Source organism: Bos indicus x Bos taurus, chromosome 22 (assembly GCF_003369695.1).
Source record: "Bos indicus x Bos taurus breed Angus x Brahman F1 hybrid chromosome 22, Bos_hybrid_MaternalHap_v2.0, whole genome shotgun sequence".
Lineage (NCBI taxonomy): Eukaryota > Metazoa > Chordata > Mammalia > Artiodactyla > Bovidae > Bos > Bos indicus x Bos taurus.
In genome coordinates, this window is record NC_040097.1 from 49,684,940 (window position 1) to 49,706,894 (window position 21,955).

Below are 21,955 nucleotides of genomic sequence, written 5' to 3' on the forward strand. Positions count from 1 at the left end.
GCCCTCAACCAATGCCTGTTGAGGAGGGTGGGTAAAACCTCGGCTCCTCACCACTTGGGCAGTGTAACTCTGAGATGCTCGTGCTATGGACCCTGAGTTCCCCAATGGGAGTAACTCAGTTGTCCACAAGAGCACCTAGCTACATAACCCGACCATTTTCAGCTGCTTTCTTTCCTCTACTTTACCTCCCCATTCCCCTATCTTCACCTCCCAAACAAATTACTTGTGTTTGAATTCTCTCAGGGTTTACTTCTGGGGAAACCTAACCAAGACATGGGTGTCATTTTTGGTTCTTTTAAAGCACCATAGCACAGACACTTTTTAAGTCCTTGAGACTGTAGCTCACATTCCCAACCCTACCAGAGGTCTATAAACCTGGGGCCACTATAGAAATCCACGTAGACAGAAGACAGCTCTGCTGAAAATAGCTGCTGGCTTGAAATGAGGAGGGTGTGCAGAAAAATCTGTAGGCATAGCCTTCGTCCATTGCCTGTCACCCCTCAACAGGCACAGACACAAAGCTGCCCCTCAATGATGAGTTTCAGCACAAAGGCCTGATCTTACACAGAAAGAATCTATCACCAGGTGGGGGTAGCATTTCTCCATTTCTCTGATTCCTGGTGCTTTCCCTTTGAAGGGAGATAAGACATTAGCATCTCTCTACAAACTACTTGTTGTTTAAAAAGAGCATTTAGTACATAAAAACCACTAGTGCAATGCAAAGCCCAATGGAACTAACACAGTAACCATAAAGTAGGTAGAAAGATAGAAACATCCTTCATCTGTCTATATAGGCAATCCATGACTCATTCAGTCAGTCACTCATTCATTCAGTCGGTCATTCAACAATACTGAGATCTGACTACATCCCAGGCATTGAGGGTGTCAGGGATGAATCAGTGACTAAAAAGCCAGTCAGTTGATAGGTTTGATGAAGAAAATCAGGGTAAAGGAATGAGATAGGGATGTCTGGAACAGTAGGATATTTCTAATTAAGTGCCATCTGAGTGGAGACAACAAGGAATTGAGGGAATGGGCCATGTGCACACCTGAAGGAAGAGGCAGTGCAAAGGCCCTGAGGCAGAAACAAGCTTGGTGTGTTTCAAGGAACAGCAAGGAGGCCACTGTGGCTACACTGGAGAGAGTGAGGAGAAGAGCGGTAGATGTGTTCACAGAGGTGGCGATTGGGTCTTATGGAGTCGGATGGGTCCTGAAGGGAAGGAAGCTTTACGATGACTTGGGAAGCCATTGGAGGGTTGTATGCAAAGGAGCCTAACAGGACAAGGGTGGAAGCAGAGAGACCAATTAGGAAGGAACCCCCTGTAGTCAATTACAGGCAAAGAAGATGGTGACCTGGGGCAGGAAGGAAGCAGCGGTAATGGCGAAACACAGTGGCCTTAGGGATGGACTTGGCAGGTCCAGTCAACAGGCTGTGGTTGGACAGCTGAGGGGTGAGAGAGAAAGAGGGAGCTAAGAATGGAGGTGCTGTTTCCTGCAAATGGAACCAGTCTAGGGGATCAGGATTTTGACTTGATCCCATTTCGACCATCCTTCTCTCCTTTTAGAAATGTTTTCATTCATGACGTGGGTACAGTTCAGTTCAGCTCAGTTCAGTCGCTCAGTCGTGTCTGACTCTTTGCAACCCCATGAATTGCAGCACACCAGGCCTCCCTGTCCATCACCAACTCACAGAGTTTGATGTGGGTACAGACATATTCAAAAATTACTGATGTGCGTACTTAAGATGTATGCAGTTTACCCTAAGTAAATTGTAAGTCAAGTGGGAAATGCTATTAAAGATTAAAAAGAAAACCACCCAGTGAAGTATTTAACTGTACTGATAGTTGGCGACGGGTCCAGAAGAAAAAGAGGACTGAGAAACGAGCACTGGATTCAGCCAGGCGGAGGGGATGCTTGTCTGCACCTTACTTGCAGTTGTACAGTGGGTCTCAAGCACAGCCTCTGGCTCAGAGGACAGTTCCCTTTTCTTTAGTTGGGCACACATTCTCTTTATTTCACTCAGTGCTAGACAGTTGTACTCAGGATTCAGTGACCCTCTCATCTCTGGGAAGGGACCCCTGACAAACACTGTCCTGAGACTTTCCTCTGGAGTCCTTAGGACACCTCCTTGGTTGTAAACTTCTCTGTTTTCATGTTCTGGTTACCTTCCTTTCCTTTACAGAAGAGCTTACCTTGTTGCTTCCTGCAGGTGGAATGGCTACCACTTTAAAATTTAACACTAGGGAGAAGCAGCATCTTCTCAAGCCACAGAGACAGGGGCCAATTTCCCTAGTCGGCCAACCCAATTCTCAGCAAAGCCTTTGAGAGACTTCTTGGCAGCTCAGACAAGGGAAGCTGGGCCAAAAAGGTGACGTTAGCACCAGCTCAGCCACTTACTGGCTGTGTGACCTCAAGTCTCATTAATCTTTATGAGTCTTGAACATAAAAGGATTGTATTCTCTTAACCTTGGGAATCTTGACTCCTTCATCTACATGTTGGGAATAAGGGCTTATATCACAAAGGACTGTGGTGAGGATTCAATGGGATAAAGCCCCCAGCCCCATGCTTAAAAGATGCTCCATAAAAGCCTCCTCCTTCCCTCCCAGACACTTTGTGAGCAGCTCCACGTCTGCCCAGAGGGCATCACACCCAAAGCACCACCAGACTCCTGCTCTGAGTGCATGTAGGGTCTTCATCAATGTCTTAGTAAGTTACCAAGTTAGATGACCTAAAGTCAGGAACTCTGACTTCCCTCAAATTTTGCTATGCAGGCAAATATCCAGGGATCTTGTTAACATGCAGATACTGATTCAGCACATCTGGGTGGTCAGGTCTGAGATTCTGCACTTCTAACAGGCTCCTAGGTCAGGCTGTGCTGCGGGTGCATGACTGTATTTTGAGTAGCAAGGACATAAATGATGCAGCTTCCAAATAGCATAAAAAGACTAAAAGCAATTAAGAGTAAATGCATTACAAACACATACAAGTGTGCTGTGGCTGCCACATTCGCAGAAATATGTTTAAACCTGTGTGCGTGCGTGTTCAGTACCTTCAGTTGTGTCCAGCTCTGTGAGAATCTATGGACTGTAGCCCACCAGGCTCCTCTGTCCATAGGGATTCTCCAGGCAAGAATACTGGAGTGGGTTGTCATGCCCTCCTCCAGGGGATCTTCCCGACCCAGGGATCAAAACTGTGTCTCTTACGTCTCCTGCACTGGCAGGCAGGTTCTTTACCACTAGTGCCACTGGGCAGCCTGCTGACACCTGGGGCAGTAATAACTATGCTGGGCTCCTTGGATAACAGTGCAGGCCGAGGCTTTATATTTTAAGAAGGAAGATGCCAAACTGCACACAGTACAGAAACATAAATAGAAGAGTGAAGAGAAGGCTAGCGATACATATACCAAACAGAAGGTCAGGGGCTCTGAACCTGGACCTTTCTGGCACAGACTGGCCTGGATGGAGAGCTACAGCACCTCTGCTGGAGGCCCGGGATACAAATACAGTGACATTTTCATTGAAATGGCTTCATCTTGTGAAAACAGGAGATGTAGGCATCAATGATGACAGATTCGGTGGACAGACCGAGATCATCTTATGCTTTATCGGGGTCTAACATCTACTGAAGGAGCAGATGCCCCTGGGCACCACTTAATCAGACAGAGCCAGGTCACATTACCTGCTGGTTCTCACCGGGGCCTCCGCTGCGCCTGACTACAGCAAACTAGGCCTTCCCAACAAGGTATTCTCAAGGCTGACTTTAAACAGAAAATTCTAAATGCAGCAACACAGAGCCTGAAAGAACTTTGGCAGGAGGAAAACAAGACAGTGATTGTGCTGGTCACTTGCCTGTTTGTCCATGATTCATTCCCTGTCCTTCCCCCTTTCCGCTTGTATCTCAGAGACACACACTTGCAAATGTCCCCTTCCAGGTTCCTGCTGGGGCTGACTCTGCTGATGCCTCCAAGTGCCCCTCTTCCCTTCCTCCCCATAAACAGAACCTGGCTGTGCTTGGGGTGGCCATGTGCCCAGCACAGAAAACTCATCTCCCAGCCACCCCTGTGACTGGGGTGGCCACGTGACATGGTTCTGGTTAACAAGATGTACAAGGAAAATGCTGAATGGAGCTTCAGAAGAGCACTTTAAAAGGCGGTCAGGACTGTTATCTTTCTTCTTCTTACTGCCTGGTATGCAGCTACAGTGTTGCAAGTGGAAACCAAGAAGCAATGTGTATGAAGCAGTGTTGAGTAGAAAGACAGAAGGAACTGGGTTTCTGGGCACTGTGTAGTTAACTTAGCTGTTCTGGAATGTCCACTTCGAGATTTGTTATTAGAAAAGAAAACTCAAAGCCTCGTTAGGATCAGCTACTAAAAGCTGCCCTTTGTGTTACATGCAGCCAAACACATTCCTAATTGGTTTTTAAAAAATTTCTTCCACCAATTTATTTGGGGACTATTTCCTTACTTGTAAAATGGGCATTTCTGGTTTAAAATTCCTTCTGTTCAGGATATTCTGGGTCAGGATGATCAGGATGCATGAATTTCTGTTGTTATTTTTTTTTTCTCACTGATTTTAAAATCAGCTGACAAAGGTCAGTCTAATCAAAGCTATAGCTTTTCCAGTAGTCATGTATGCGTGTGTGAGTTGGACTATAAAGAAAGCTGAGCACTGAAGAATTGATGCTTTTGAACTGTGGTGTTGGAGAAGACTCTTGAGAGTCCCTTGGACTGCAAGGAGATCCAACCAGTCAATCCGAAAGGAAATCAGTTCTGAATATTCATTGGAAGGACTGATGCTGAAGCTGAAACTCCAATACTCTGTCCACCTGATAGGAAGAACTGACTCATTGGAAAAGACCCTGATGCTGGGAAGGATTGAAGGCAGGAGGAGAAGGGGACAGCAGAGGATGAGATGGTTGGATGGTATCACCGACTCGATGGACATGAGTTTGAGCAAGCTCTGGGAGCTGGTGATGGACAGGGAAGCCTGGTGTGCTGCAGTCCATGGGGTCACAAAGAGTCAGACACGACTGAGCAACTGAACTGAACTGAATCTACTAGCTTAGGAGAACAGGACCGGCTGGCTAGTTATATTCATGTTCTTGGTTATATTCATATGCTGGTTATATTCATTCTTCCAAATGATGCTGGTGGCCATCAGAGAGCAGAGACGCTCCTTGTAAGGCTGGCTTCAAAAGGACAAAATGACAGCTCTGAAAAACTGGACTGCAACGGGACCACAGCTGGGCGTTCACGTTCTCTCTTAAATTCCAAGTGCCTCCACAGGTGCCAATTCTCTGATTCAGGAATTGGCAGAAACATCCTGTGTGTCACTGATACTGAGAACATCACACAAGTACCTCAAGAGCTCAAAGATCTTTGTCCATATGCTTGTAATATACTTTCAAATCACAAAGTGTACCCGTTGGGGTAATCCTGCTGTGCGTGCGTATGTGCTAAGCTGATTCAGTCACGTGTGACTCTTTGCAACACCACCAGGCTCTTCTGTCCATGTGATTCTCCAGGCAAGAATACTGGAATGGGTCGCTGTGACCTCCTTCAGAGGATCTTTCTGACCCAGGGGTTGAACCCTCATCTCTTACACCTCTTGCACTGGCACACGAGTTCTTCACCATTAGAGCCAGCAGGAAAGCCCGATCCTGCTGCAGCCAGCGCTTTTAGTGGTATAACCCGTCCCCTGGCTCCCCTTGGTTGGCGCACTCTCTGGTTTCATTGTGCATTTACTTCCATGAGCCTGTACCCATGGGTCTTCTTCAAGGCCTGTTCTTTGGCTTCTGGAGCTGTTCTGTCTGCACTCTCAGAGTGGGGAAAAGTGCTTGGGATTTCATTTCCTCCATAAGAGGCCCTTCACCGAAGACTGGCACTTGTGGCCAGCTTCCCAGCCTTGAGATGGGGCAGTGCTGAGGTGTAACCCCCATTTCAGAGCTCAGGCCAGGCCAGCCTCTCTAGGACGTTGTCCGAGATGGCACCCTTCCCTGGCCTCCACCCCCCACTCCTCACGCGCTCCCTGAGTAGCACATCCCTCTTAAGCCACTTGATACAATCCTTACCTCGGGATCTGCTTCAGGGAAACCCAGGCTGAAACACCTAAGTTCTTCTTGATTTTTTTTTTTAAATAGTTTTCTTTCGTTGGATTTAGCAGATGGATTAATTTCATGGCTTTCTTTTTAAGAGGTGCTGTGCTCCTTTATAAAAAAAGATTTAAAATCCAAGACTCCCCCTTTCCTCTTAAAAGAGGAAATTATTAAATTGCCGTTGTGCAGTTCATTAAGAAAAAAAAAAATTACAGAGGTTTAACATATGTTTTCTAAACTACCCCCCCCCCCGCCCCCGCCCATACCCACTCCCACCAGGTCTGCCCAAGTCTGCAGCTCTGGAAAACGTCTTTCGTGAAAGATCCTTGTCGTAGCTACAGCTCTGTTGACATTTCTCAAGCAAAACGTAGCCTTCCTTCCCAATGCAGTGAATACACAAATGTAGCTTTTCACATATGTGAAAGCTGAGCCCTACCATGGAACACTGAGGCCACAGTGTGATTTAAAATAGGCGTCCGAGTTTCTCCCCTGCTTCCTCACTGCCAGCTGTGACAGAAAAGGCCCAGCCTTCCTCCCAAGCACAGCTTCACTGTAGGTTAGGATGGCTCTGGTGGTAGGGCCAGAAAAATGCTAGTGCAATGGCCCCAGGTAAGAGGACTTGCAAACCTGGCTTGGTCCCTGCTCCCCACCACCCATGCTCATCCTTTCCAAGAGGAAGTTCAGGGCCAACAGAAACAAGTCAGAAACACCAAGAGGCTCTAGGGATTTGCCTCTGACAAGCAGGATGGCAAAGACCAACAGTGTGAGAGAAAGAGCTTGCTCTGTATTAGAGCCTCAAATGGGCTGGGATCCAGGTAAGGTTTTTCTCCCTGGCGCTAAGCAGGAGTACAAGGTAAAGCACCAGGGGGCTTAGGGCACTGGATTAAAAACAGGAAAGGGACAGAAAAGACTTATTATTTTCTGAGTATCAATATCCACCCTCAGGGCTCTCTTACAAGGGCAAGCACCAAGTTCATTCATCATCTTAATGGCCCGGCCAAGATGACTATAAACATCTAAGGGTTGCATTTTACTTGAGGCTACTATTAAGTTGACAAGAGACACCGGAGAAAGCAGAACACAATGAAAATCAGTTCCTGCCCTGAATGGCGAGGCGGGTGTGGTGGTGGCAGAGTGCAGGAAGGCTGCTTGAAATCTGTTTACCCTCTGAAGGATGAGGTGCACACATTTCCGTCCGCAAACCCTTCCACAGTGTGATGCTGGGCTACCTGGCTCCACTTAATACATTTCATTTCATCCCTGTGTACAGATGTGACTTCTCTGTGGAACCTTCTATCTGAGAACAGGCCAGGGCACTTCCTCAAACCCAAAGGTACACAAACACAGCCGCGCCTGGCACAAACACAGCCGCGCCTGGCCTCTTCTGCTCTACCTGGGTTAGAAACAGAATCAGTCTTATCTCCTGGTGCCATCTTGAGCGGTCTGCCTTAAATATGAAAAGGGGTTGCCTTTTCTCTTTTCTCCAGGAAAGGCAGACAGAAGCTGGAAGAATCACTTTACAAGAGAAGCAAACTTACGAGCTCTCTATGCATCTTGCCTTAAAGAATAAGCCCCTAAAAGTTATGGAAGCTGCCCTGCTGGCTCTCCACTCCCAAAACAGAGTTTAATTCAGAACTCAAAGCACTCACTCATTAGAAAGAGCAAAACTGGGCTTTCCTTCTGGCAACTTCCTACACCGTTGTTACATCTCCCATGTAAGACCCTGTCATGGAGAAAATAAAAGGGCAAGGCCCCTTCCCTCCATCGCAGTCCCTCCAGACTTATCAACTGAGTTCAGTGACTTACAACCAACGGGTAATGAGCAGTAACTACATGTCTTACAACAGGAAGCGCTCTGAACTGCTCAAAAGTATCACAGGGGAGGGTATACATTCTCCCCACTGGATTCATGATCACTGGTCCTCCTCACCTGCCTTCCTCTTCCAGATTATGCTATTAAGTGAAGTAAAGACAAATACCCTACGATATCCCTTGTACGTGAAATCCAAAAAAATATTTGCCAAACAGAAACAGACTCACAGACATGGAAAACAAACTTATGGTTACCAAAGGGGAGAGTGGGGGGAGAAGGGGTGAGAAAAGTGAGGAGCTTGAGATTAACATATACACAGTCTACCATATATAAAATAAACAATGACAAGGTGTAGCACAGGGAACTCTACTCAACGCTCTTTACTAACATGTATGGAAAAAGAATCTAAAAAAGAAGAGATATGTGTCTATGTATAACTTAATCAAGTTGATGAACATCTAAAAAAGAAAAACATGACACTGCAAATTAACTATATACTTCAATTAAGAAAAAAAAGGAGTAAGAGACTTTACCAGTAGTCCAGGGTTAAGACTGTGTTTCCAATATAAGGGGCATGGGTTTGATCCCTGGTCGGGGAACTAAGATCCCACAGACAACACGGCATGTCCAAAAAAATTTTTTTTAATAAAAAGAACGGAAAAAAAAATTCTGTGAACACCAGGTTTGAGTTGACCGTCTCCAATTCCCTCCTTCCTCTCAACATACACTCACACTCTAGTCTCTGACTAGCTGATCTGATGCCCAGGGGTGGACATGAAATGTTATCAAGGCTGCAGACAGACTGGGATCTACCAGAATCCAGATCCATGAGCCAAACAGGCAGGCAAGACAATGGGACCAGAACATGCGGAAAACAGCTAAGCGGGAGGTCACCACTGGTGGCCTACAGGCTGGATATGGTCAGCGGACATGTTTTATTTGGCCCATACAACGTTCAGAGAATATTTTAATTAGCTGCCAAAGCCATGAGATTTCACATAAAAATGTGGATTTCTGGCTTTTGCTGAAAAATAGGAAGTCTGACAAACTGGCGCTCACTCTCACCTGGCAATCAGTGACTGCTGCCGGGCGTGGGCGGCCTTCTGTGGACAAGGCTGGAATCCTCCATTCTTCACAGTCTCCACTGCTTCCTCCTGTCCCATACTCGGCCTCCTTCACCCATTTACAGTACCTGCCTTGCCCCATGCCTATAGACTGTGAGGTGTGCTCCTTCAGAAACCCAGGGATGTGCTATGTATGTGCAACCTACAACTTCTGGAGGAGGCCCAGAGAGTGAGGTGCTCGGGCTGGAGATGCTGGTGAGCCCTGCTCAGACGCCTTGCACCCTTTGGGCTGCTGCAGCCCACTTCCAGCTGCCAGCATCTGCATCTCGGTGCCTGAGGACAGTGTTCAGAACTGTGTAGGCTGCTCTGGCCATGCACCTTGTAAGACACTAGTCGTGGGGAATGAACACCCTGAGAAGGCCTAGGCCACTGACTCTTTGGGGGAGTGTGGTGTGTGAATCCCCAGCTCTCTAGCCCCTGAGGCTTGTATCTTGTACTTTTCCTGTAGCTGCTTTGAGGGATAAAGCCCCACCACCCCTGTGATGGCTGGTGTAAAGGTACTCTCTTCATCAGCTGCCCTCACCTGCCTGTATGACTCCGCCTCCTCTCCACTGTTTCCTGCCTCTCCCAAATGTATGAATAGCCCTCGATTTCTTGTTTGAAGGTCAGCATCTGGGAGACCCAAACCAAGACTCCACTTTGTAGAGAAGAGGCGGGGCCAGCAGCCTGCCCTTCTCCCTCTCCCCTGACTCCACGGCAAGACGCGGTGTCCCCTTTGTACCCCAAAATCAGCTGGGCGCTCTCTCACATCCGCTTGAAGCCTACACTGTCCACATCCCTGTCCGTTTCCATGTATGCGTGGTAGTCAATACCACAAAGATGTACTCATGAATCCAGTCCCTTTTTTTCCGTTTCTCTCTCTCACTTATGTGAGGCTTTCATGACAGCAGGAGTCCCAGGTGACAAGCAACTTCAGCACAAAACAGCATTTCTAAAATGTTCTGACGTCACCCTGCCACTTATTGCTCCTTTGTCCTACATGGGCAGCTTCTTTCCACCTGGTGAGATTCCTTTTGTTCCTCCTCCTCTGTTCTCCTCTGCCGTCTCACCTTTGCTTCAGTCCAGCTCTGGACTTATTTGGGCCTCCCAAATAAACTGGCCCACCCACCCCACTCACCGACCCTAGCTCTGCAATGTCGGCCCTGGCTGACATCAACTCTTCAGAGGCCCATCTACCTATCCCCCAGCATTTATCTAGGGATTCTGTGCAACCTGAGACCAGCTGGTACAGTAACAACTTGCTTCATCTTGTCATCTCTGTGCTTCAGAGCAACTTCTCAGTACCTCTGTACAGCACTTGGCACTTTAATTGCTGGCTGACATGCCTTTCTCCCTATTAGGCTGTGTGCTCCCAGGAGCAGGGACCAGTGCTTATTCTTCCTTGTGTCTCCTAGCAGCTAGTACAGTCCCTGACACTTTGCAGGTACTTAATCACTGCTGTCCAAACAACTCCATTCCTGTTCCACTGATGCAAGAAGGGCTAAGTCCCCATGTGCCAAGTGGCACCAAGGCAAGAAATGACAACTCGACTTTATCTTGACTCCGGTGCCACATGAATATATGACTCCAGAGGGCACTGTTGACATTATATTCTGTGGAACTGTGCTCTAGGGTGTTGCTCACCTATAGCCGAAGGTGAATGTGATCCTAAAGTTGTGAGATGCAGTCCTGTTCCGAACCATGTTTTCCCCATTCTTCCTCATTCTCTCTTTTAGCTTTACATAGGTGAGAGGACAGTTAGCAGATGGTCACCTGTGTAACCGGAGAACGCAATGGCAACCCACTCCAGTACTCTTGCCTGGAAAATCCCATGGGCGGAGGAGCCTGGTAGGCTGCAGTCCATGGGGTCGCTAGGAGTCGGACACGACTGAGCGACTTCACTTTCACTTTTCACTTTCATGCACTGGAGAAGGAAATGGCGGCCCACTCCAGTGTTCTTGCCTGGAGAATCCCGGGGACGGGGGAGCCTGGTGGGCTGCCGTCTATGGGGTCGCACAGAGTCGGACACGACTGAATCGACTTAGCAGCAGCAGCAGCAGCAGCAGCAGCAGCAGTGTGTATACTGGCAACCCACTCCAGTGTTCTTGCCTGGAGAATCCCGGGGACGGGGGAGCCTGGTGGGCTGCCGTCTGTGGGGTCGCACAGAGTCGGACACGACTGAAGCGACTTTGCAGCAGCAGCAGCACCCATGTACAGCCCACATATTTATAAGCAGTCTCCCCTTAAAGGAAGGAATCTGAACAAATCTAAAAGGAGCCTTGCATGAGAGAGAAAAATCCATCTTAGGTCATATTTTTTGCTCAGTCTCAGAAACTGAGACATCGTTAACTGTGTGCTGACAGAAAAGACTGGAGATCTTGGAGGCAGAGTCTGCGCTCCAAGTTGCTCTGTGACTCTGGAAAAAAGGGATAGCTAGCCATCACACACAGATCTATCCACCCACATCACCTGTTCAGGTGAGGGGCCTACACAGGTGACCCTTGAGCTGAGATGCGAGGTTGGAACAGTTCATTAAACAAACTGGGGTTGAAGTATTCCTGAGTAAAGGCAGCTTAAGCAAGAAATTATGAGTGGATTCAAGGGTGTATGTGGGGGATGGTGACTGTGAGGCTGGGAGGAGGGGAGGCAGGAAAGACCAGGCTGGGAAGGGCCTCTCATGAACAGCTGAGGAGCCTGAGATCCATCCTAAAGAATGTGAAGCAGGAGGAGTAATGAGATTAAATTTCTTCTCAAATTTTTATGGTAAAACTGAGATTATAGACTTATTTTATATTACTATTCAAAATTATTATTTACTGAGGCAATAATTATTGTTTCACATTTGCTTCCTATTGTAAATATTTGTAAAAGTTGCTTTTGCTTACTTTTTTGTTTATTTGGCTTTAATACACTTTTTAACCCACAATACACTACATATGTAAGTAGCCGTTTCTCAGGAAGAGTTTCATGGTTATTTAAGCTCTCTTTGCTTACATGCTGCCAGTGCCTTGCTCATGTTCCCCAGAACGATCCCAAGGGCTGGTCACTTGAGGCCAGTCTCCTTCCAGGCTTGAAGCTCCCCCATCTCTCTGCCTGAGTTGTTTCCTGGCCCCAGGAAAGGAAATGTGGCCCAGAGCCAGGGAAGGCTGCAAAGGCTGGACAGACAGTTAATGCCTTTGGAGCGATTCTTCATGGATGAGAAACAGGAGTTGGTAGATAGACCCTCCAGCAGCTTCCTTACCCCGCACAGCAATGATTCTGAGGGGTGTTCTAGAGTCTGTCTCTCAGAGGAGCTGCAGCAGGACAGAGCACAAACTGCACACGGCACAACCTGCCCTTCTGTGCACACTTTCCCGTCTTGTCCCTTTGCATCAAAACTCATCACTCCCGCACTGTGCCTCCCCCCACCTCATTCTCCAACTACCTGTACCACAGTCATTGTGTCCAGGTCTGCTTTGGGGGGGAGTCCAAACTAGAAGAGTTAGCAGACTTCACAAATTCTTATATATCCAAAGCTATCCTTATTTTGCTTTCACTATGCAGGGCAAGTTGGCTGGGTATAGAATTCTTACTTCACTATGGAACACAATCTAATTATTGCTATTAATGTTACAAAAGCTGGAAAAGAATGAGTTTCTTTGTTTTCTGATAGATACGGGTAGCATCATTTTTACACTGCAAAAACTGAAATATGATGAAGCTGTATGTAAGCATTAAACCATTTTTAACACTTTTTCCTGATGTCTGCAGCATCATTTACAAAAATGGGGATTCTTTTTTGCTGTCTACTCAGGTCTTCTATCGGAGAAGGCAATGGCACCTGACTCCAGTACTCTTGCCTGGAAAATCCCATGGATGGAGGGGCCTGGTCGGCTGCAGTCCATGGGGTCGCTAGGAGTCGGACACGACTGAAGCGACTTCACTTTCACTTTTCACTTTCATGCATTGGAGAAGGAAATGGCAACCCACTCCAGTGTTCTTGCCTGGAGAATCCCAGGGACGGGGGAGCCTGGTGGGCTGCTGTCTCTGGGGTCGCACAGAGTCGGACACGACTGAAGCGACTTAGCAGCAGCAGCAGGTCTTCTATTCCAGTGATTCTGGAATGATTTCCATTTGCTGATTCTCCAGCCTCCACCTTCCATATCTAGTCTTCACTTCCATCCTTCTCCACTGCTCTGTTGTTTTTCTCTATAAATTCTCAGAGATCTTCTCAAATACGCCCTCCACAACAATGAATCAGTTTCCTGTACTGCTAATTCTGCTCCTTTCTGATCATAACAAATATTTTAATTCTGTCATTGCTCTCTTGGTTTCATTATAATACTTCCTAATCCCACCCACAAACTTTTTTTTTTTTTTTGCTTCTCTCTCAGCCCTTTCCATTTTCTTCTCAGTCCATTGTTCTACTATCTGATCATTTGCTGGGTTCACTTTTTTTTTTCTTGAATTTTACTAAGAAAACAGATGTTCTGTAAAATTTACTTTTGCTTTCTATTAATAGTCTTTTAAAAGGTATGCTTCCCCTCTGTTTTTGGAGTTACACTTTTCTTATTTAACACATTGGGACCTTTTTGTAGGGCCCACGCTGGTTCTGGTAGTTCTCTCAGTGTGGGTGGGCCCCTTCCTGCCTCACTCATTACCCACCTACGTATTGTTGAAAACTTGCTCTGGGCTGAATGATGCCACTTATATTCCCCAATTGATTAACTTTGCAGTTGTGGTTATAGTCACAGGAAGGGGTTTTTTTCTTTGTTACTCCTTCTCCTACTGCACTGAAGGGCGTGTCAGCCATATGCTTTTCTAGCTGGCCCTGCCTCTGTAGCCACTACATGATATGATGTCTCTGTGCCTTGACACCTTTCTTGGACTAATGCCCACCAGAGCCCAAAGAGCCCGATACCTTGCCAACTTTCTGCCAAATTGAAACCAGTGTCCCCTGTGCCAAAGGTTTTAAAGGTCACTGGGACTCAATGGCGAAGAGATAACATGTGCTCTCGTTGGCCCCGTGATCAGCTACAGGAGCCAATGGCACACCTGCGTCCTGCTCAGGTGCGTCACCCTTGACTGACTGAGTCCCCTTATCCAGGATGTCTCCCCAGTGGTTAATAATGATGGGTGGAAATGGTGCTCCCCTTCCACTTCAACAGGGACAATTCTGCTGATTAATTTATGCTCTAGGGCACCCTCCATCTCTTTTTACCCCACAGATAGACCAGGGCTGGTTTGGGATTTTGTACCCTTCCTCAGACCTTTCCGCCCCATTCGGCTTCCCTCACTTCTTTTCTCCTGAGAACATTCCTCCAATAGATCAGGTGTGCCCAGATTACATGCAGTAAGGAGGGAATGGGGAAATGTATGAAAAACCCAGGTTGTATAGTAGGTAATCAATAAATGTGACTTCCCATTCTCCAAATAATTATAGGATTTTAACTTATATGCAGAGTACATCATGAGAAACGCTGGGCTGGAAGAAGCAGAAGCTGGAATCAAGATTGCCGGGAGAAATATCAATAACCTCAGATATGCAGATGACACCACCCTCATGGCAAACAGTGAAGAGGAACTAAAAAGCCTCTTGATGAAAGTGAAAGAGGAGAATGAAAAAGTTGGCTTAAAGCTCAACATTCAGAAAACGAAGATCATGGCATCCGGTCCCATCACTTCATGGGAAATAGATGGTGATTGCAGCCATGAAATTAAAAGATGCTTACTCCTTGGAAGGAAAGTTACGACCAACCTAGACAGCATATTCAAAAGCAGAGACATTACTTTGCCAACAAAGGTCCGTCTAGTCAAGGCTATGGTTTTTTCAGTGGTCATGTATGGATGTGAGAGTTGGATTGTGAAGAAAGCTGAGCGCCGAAGAATTGATGCTTTTGAACTGTGGTGTTGGAGAAGACTCTTGAGAGTCCCTTGGACTGCAAGGAGATCCAACCAGTCCATTCTAAAGGAGATCAGCCCTGGGTGTTCTTTGGAAGGCTTGATGCTAAAGCTGAAACTCCAGTACTTTGGCCACCTCATGCGAAGAGTTGACTCATTGGAAAAGACTCTGATGCTGGGAGGGATTGGGGGCAGGAGGAGAAGGGGACGACAGAGGATGAGATGGCTGGATGGCATCACTGACTCGATGGACGTGAGTCTGGGTGAACGCCTGGAGTTGGTGATGGACAGGGAGGCCTGGCGTGCTGCGATTCATGGGGTTGCAAAGAGTCGGACACGACTGAGCGACTGAACTGAACTGAACTGAAGGAAAATATCATTTGCTCATACTAATTGCTCCAAAAGATAGTCATCACAATATTATTCAAAAGATAATAAAACTGGAACTAATCTAAATATCCAATAGCATGAATTCATAGGCAATCCATACTATATCCTACGATAGAATATTATACAGTCTCCAAGCCGAAAAGAAAAACATGGTGAAAGGAAGTAAAGTAAGAAGCAGGAGGCTACTTTGTTTACAAAATAATACCACGAAGTCTTTATACTAACAGTGAGGCCAACTCTGAGCTTTCTAGAACAGGGATAATGAAGCTTAGTTGGTTATAAGGATGACTCTGTCCACAGATACAAACAAGCTGAAATGCTCTGGAAAAGTACAGCCATTCCTAATTTAGAGGCAGAGAGAAAGTTCTTCCATGGGCTTGAGTGTGGGATAGTGATGACCCAGCCACCAGTTATCATAAAGATGGGTTCCACAGGTCTGGTCCCTGAGTGAACCCCTCTCCCCCTACCCATCCTCCTACCCTGAACAGGAAGATGGCATCGTGGCACATGACATTCTGTAAAAGAGATTCTGTCCATAGCCAGGTAACAGAAGTCTATGGATACTTGGTTCCCTCTGGACTGAGATTAAATCAGGGACAATTTTGGGGGTTTAGAGGAGCTGGAAAGTATGCTCTTCTTGCATTCAGTGCTTCTGTGGCCTCCACTATCCTGGAGCTCCAGAAGCTACGTAGCATCAGGGAGTCTGAGATATCTCTTGGGAAGTTCTTGGAATGCCATTCTAGATGTCTATATACTTCAGCTGCCCTGTAAGCTGGGCAGGGTTGGCACGTCCTGGTCGAACTATTGAGCCTGACAGGATCTGTGCCTGGACAAAGGCTGCCCACAGCCTGAAGGCTGGCCTAGAGCTCACGTGTGGGCAGGGCCAAGGTTTATCTCAGAAAGTGATTTTGGCTCCGTTTCTACACAGACATCAAGGCACTGCAGTTCACTGCTGTGAACATTTTGAAAAGCTGCAGAAGTTCCCATCAGAAGAGCTGCCCACAGGTAGATAACCTGTCTAACCACAGGTAGACAACCTCCATGGAAGGACGCCTGAGTCCAGTCATTCCTCCTGCTTGCCTGTGGATGAGGTCTGTTACTCTTTCTTCCCCAAAGTGGTTCACTGAGGGGGATTATGGAACAGGAGAGAAAACCAGGTCCTTTTTCCTTTCTGAGTCATGCTATTTAAACATCATTCAAATAAATTAAATTGCTCTTAAAAACGCACTCAATTCATAGAAATAATTTAATTTCCTCAATTCACTAAAATATTTCAGGAATAAGTCAATATGGCAAAGCCAAGGCTGATGTTCATGACCCTTGAATGGAAAACATCAAAGGCATCGCTGGTGATAACTCATGTGATAAGCAGTGATTTGCTTTCATTTCTTATCTGGTCTTTCACAACCACTGCTGACCTAAAGCATGAATCCTGTAGAACATGCGTGAGCCAGAGATGATGACTGTATCATCTCAGAGAAGGGGCCAGAATACAACTGTGTGGAGAGGGTTTCACAAGATAGAAGGGACGGGAGGTAGTGTCAAATACAGATATGGCTCCAATGCACAGTGGGTATTCAGTTTCTTCTTTGGTTTTACCAACAATGCTTTCTAAGTCCAGAAGGAAATCATTGTAATAATTCCAAATGAGCCTCCACACAAAGTAACAGTATTTGCATAATCACTGCATATTCCAGGCTATGATGAAAGTCAGCAAATGCACTAGACACAGGGCCTTCTTACCTTCTGCCACATGTTGATGAAGAAGAGCTCCCGAGAAACGTTGAACGACACGTTGGCATCATAGGCATCATCCCCGAGGTTGGAGATGGAGATGTTTAGGGAGATGTTCTTCACAGCCCCCAGAGCTAGATACGGGGTTTTCTCATCAACGCTAAAAGGAAAAACGAACAGCAATAAGTGTGCTGAAACTTTCACTAATATATTAGTAACATGGAATGTAGTGGGTAGCTGAGAGCAGGGGGGGCAGGTGGGAGAAACTCCTCTGGATCAGGACTACAAATCCCAGGAACCCACTAAATAGCCATGTGTTCTGGGATACCCAGTCAGCCCTCATGGACCTCAGCTTCCACATCTAAGCACGGGGCGGGGGTGGGGGTGGGGTGGGGTTCTGTGGTGTGTAGCCTAACTCACTCACTAGGCCATCCTATGGCTCATGTGAAATCTAGTGTATCCAACTTGGAAAATTATAACACATTTAATAACCTAATCGACTTCCCTGGTGGCTCAGATGGTAAAGCGTCTGCCTACAATCGGGAGACCCGGGTTCAATCCCTAGGTCAGGAAGATCTCCTGGAGAAGGAAATGGCAACCCACTCCAGTATTCTTCCCTGGAAAACCCCATGGACAGAAGAGCCTGGTAGGCCATAGTCCATGGGGTTGCAAAGAGTAGGACATGACTGAGAGACTTCACTTTCACCTTCTTTCAATAACCTAATCATGGATTTTGGTTATAGGATAATTCACTCAACTATTTCTAAGCACCTACGACATGCCAATCACTACTTTATAGGCTAGAGAAAGCAGTGAACAAAAGAGAGTTCTTGCCTTCCTGTAGCTTTAAGGAGACAAAAAACATATACACAAAGAATCAAATATACAGGTCAGATTGGGTAAGAGCAATGGAGAAAACTTACAAAGGGTAAGAAGGATAGAAGGCACCATAGTTGGAGGGAGAGTAGGGTGCAATTTTAAATAAGCAGGTTCAGGGAAGCTGCACTGAGGTGGCCTCTCAGTAGAAACAGGAAGGAAGAAAGACAGCAAGATGCACAGAATTTGGGAACTAGCAAAGGAGAAGTCATGCCTGGTGTGTTCAAGGATAGCTAGGAGACTAGTGTGGCTGGAGAAGAATGAGTGAGGTGCAGAGTGGGGAGGGGAATGGGTTTAGTGGTGAAGGGATGGAGTCATCACAAGGACCTTAGTTTGCCTCTGAGACAGGAGATCCTGCAGGGCTCTGAACAGGGGATGATATGGTCTGACTTCCATATTTAAAGGCTCACACTGGCTGTGATGTACATGGTGAGTATACTCAGTCAGAGGGAAAGAGAGCCTGGTGAGAAGGTTCTTATAAGAATTCAGGTATAAGAAAATGGCAGCTCAAACCACGGGGGTAGAAGCTGAGGTTATATTCTAGATGTTTCAAAAATTGTGCCAATATATTTTGCTCACAGATTGGAAGAAGGGTGTTCAGGAAAGAGAAGAGTCAAGGATAGCTGCAAGAATTTTAGATTCAACAACTGGAAGGAAAGAGGTGTCACTTATCAAGATGCAAAAGACCAAAGGTATAGAAGGTCAGCAAAGAACATTCAAATGCCTACTGGATTTTTAAGAAGAGACGCTGAGAGAGTTGGATGTAGCGGTCTGGAGTGGAAGCAGGGGATCAGGGCCAGAGACACGCATTTGGGGTGGATTAGAAGTGACCACTAGGGAATACATTTAAATAGAGAAGGGGGGCTCACACTTAGCAATTAAAGATGATGATAAGCCAGCAAAGGAGACAGAAAAAGAGTGAATAAGGAGACAGGAGAAAAATCAAGACAGTCTCCAAGCAGCCACATGCTTCAAGAAAGGAGTAATCAATTTCATCAAATGTGGCAAAGTAACATGAAAAATTAGAACTGGCCTTTGGAATTAGCCATCTGGGGGTCATTGGTGATCTTGATAAGAACTTCTGAAGTGCAGTGTCAGGGATAAAGCTTGTCTGGAGTTGGTCTGAGAGAGGTAGGGGTAGAAGAAATGAAAACAGTGGGCATAGCCAATTCTTTGGAGGAGTTTTTCAGTTAAGGAAAGCAGAGAAATAGGATGACAGCTGGTAGGGGAAATGGCTCAAAGAAATTGCTTTTTTATTTTCAGAAAGGAATTAACATGGCATATTTACATGATACTGGGAAGGATCTACTAGACAGAGGGCAAGTAATGAAGATATGACAAGGCACAGTTGCTGGGTGGCCTGGTGAACAAACAGAGGGGCTGGCCTCAGCCGGTATGAAGTGAGAAAACGGGGCACATGGCCCAGATGCATCGGTAGATGTGTGGTAGGAAGAAATGAAAGTTCCCCTGGGAATGCCTCTCCTTTGCAGTGAAATAAAAGCAGAGTCCAAGACCGGGAAGGGAGAGGAGGAGGGAGGAACGTTTGAAGAGGGAGGAGATGGAGGGAAATGGCAGCCCAGGAGAGTGGGGTAAACAGACCTTCAATGAGATGAGGATGGTGGTGGGGACAAGGATGAAGACGCACATGAGACTGACAACTATTAGGTGATGTGAGCTTCAGACAAAAATCACACTGGAGAACAGTCTCTGATTGGCCAACCAGTTGGTAGCAGATGTGATCAAGCCTACGAGGGTTTGAGTGATGGATGTGCATTGTGCATGCTAAGTTGCTTCAGTCGTGTCTGAGTATTTGTGACCTTATGGATGTAGCCCGCCAGGCTCCTCTGTCCATGGGATTTTCCAGGCAACAACAGGGGACTGGGTGGCCACTCCCTTCTCCAAGGGATCTTCCAGGGTCCAGGAAATTGAACCCACGTCTCCTGCACTGGCAAGCAGCTTCTTTACCACAAGCGCCACCTGAGAAACCCTGAATGATGGATAGTTGCTATTTTTGGCCACTCAGGATCCTGAAACCTTCCTGTTTGGAGGGAATCTCAAGATTGGTAGGAGAGGAAGATAAGCAGTAGAGGGGGCAGACCCTGCCTTTGCTCTCCTTTTGGTCATTCAAGTGTGGGCACTTAAGTAAGTGCAGTCATGTAACTAAGGGTAGTCAAGTGGCCTCAGTGTGGGTGGTGGATGCTGCCAACTGGGGCCATGAATTCTAAGGGCTGCCCAAAGACACTAGGGCTCTCTGAGATCATCTAAGGCAGTTGCAGAGGAGTTGAGAGCCCAGAGCTGGCATTTTGGGCTAAGCCTTGCCTCTTCTTCCTGCCTCGGCTCTGAACCATATCCTTCCAACAAATTCCTTTTCCACTTAAATTAACATGTTCATTGCTGTTTGCAACCATTAATACAGCATGAAAGAGAAGAAAACTCTCCAAAATCTCAGCAAGCTGTAATACTTTGAAATATGGATTTTTGCAAGGGAGGAATCAGCATTACCCATCTATGAAGAGAGGACCTCACTTTCCTGCATGCCTGGCACGTCAACAAGAATAACATATGTAACGAGAGATCTAATGGCCTTGCTTTTGGAAGCAACACTCTGAGGAAACAAACAAGATGTGAAAAATTAACTTGGAGAAAAGCTTCAAATTCTTGAAAGGCCTCCAACAGATGAAGACCTTAACCTCCAGTTATTGTGGCAATTATTTATTATTGTTGGCCATTTTCATTTGAAACAATTGATGGGTTATTTCTGTCCTCCTGTTTGCTTTTGTAAGATTAAAGGAGTAATCCTCAGGCCTTGAAGAATTATGAGAGTGTTAGCCTCACTTTATCTCAAGAAGGAATTGCATAAGCACCCACAAGTAGCTGCAGAAAGTGTCCACTGTTTCCAAATGAAATATTAAGCATACAGACAAGAGAGAAAAGCTGAGGACAATGGGGCAGGGGCTGCCTCCTCACACCAGTGCTGTTGTTCATGTGATCAGCCTCCTCCCCTCGTGTATATATGGCAAGGGATATCTAACCTTTTGCCAGCCCCCAAAGCTCAGGCCTCTATCACTGAATCATGCAGCAAGGTCATTCCCAGGATTTCAAAGTCAAGTGATGCAAACTTGGCTCTATGATTAAGGAAAGCCAGGGACCTTCCAGGGCCGAAAGCGAACTCAGACGTTGTAACAAAAGAATCTTCCAAGCTGTTTTCACTCTTTCCCCACATCTAAAAATCCATGTACAAAACAGTACATCTCTGTTTCCAAAGCTATTCTTAGAAATGCAATGCAGTGTAATTTGCCTGGTGCTGGGTATTTTCAAACAAGTTGTCCTGAAACCTACAACAGCATGAAGAGCTCCTGGTGTCAGTTCCATTTTTAGAGATGAGGAAATCGAGATGCCGTGAGATAAGGTGGCCAAGTTGCTGGGCTTAGAATTCAGTGCCTCCCGTGCCTCTCCACCACAGCCCATGTTCTCCAGCCCCTCTCACTCCTCTAGGAGGTCCTCTTTGGTCTCCCTTCTGAGTGAAATAAATCTCCCGATTAGGAGCTTCTTCAGTCCCAGGACTCCACCAGCTCTTCATGGCATTTCCCAAGGCTGGGCTGACATATTCATTTCCAGGCTATTTGATTAAGGATGATCTCTTCCCCCCACTAGGATCTAGGCACCAGCAGGCAGGAACCTATTTCTGGTTTTGCCTGTCACTGAACCCTCAGGGATAAACGGTGCCTAATTTAGTAGGTGTTCAACAAACTCCTGTTGAATGAATGAATGAATGAATGGCATGGACAACATCCCACAACAGATTGTCAGTTCAACCTTCACATTTACAGGTGAAGATGCTGAGAACCCCACAGGGGAGCCCACTTTGATCAAGGTCACCTGGGCACAAAGGCACTGAGCTGGAACTAGTGCCAAACTGCCTTCGTCACAAAGGCTGCCTGAGCTGTAGCTCTTATATAAACTCCACCTCAGTCAGAAAGGGCTTTGGCAAGAAATGTCTTTTAATGACATCTGAGAAAAACAAGATTCCACAAAGACCAACCCCTCAGACAGGACTGCTGAAAG

The 21,955-nt window shown here is 46.5% G+C and overlaps 1 protein-coding gene across 1 annotated transcript in view; it reads right to left on the reverse strand.

Moving 5' to 3' along the window:
* Positions 1-21,955, reverse strand: part of ITGA9 (integrin subunit alpha 9) — a 363,244-nt gene that overhangs the window by 120,945 nt on the left and 220,344 nt on the right. The window contains exon 18 of the mRNA XM_027523417.1: positions 17,024-17,174. Coding sequence (XP_027379218.1) covers positions 17,024-17,174 — 151 coding nt within the window. The remainder of the gene's footprint in view (positions 1-17,023; positions 17,175-21,955) is intronic.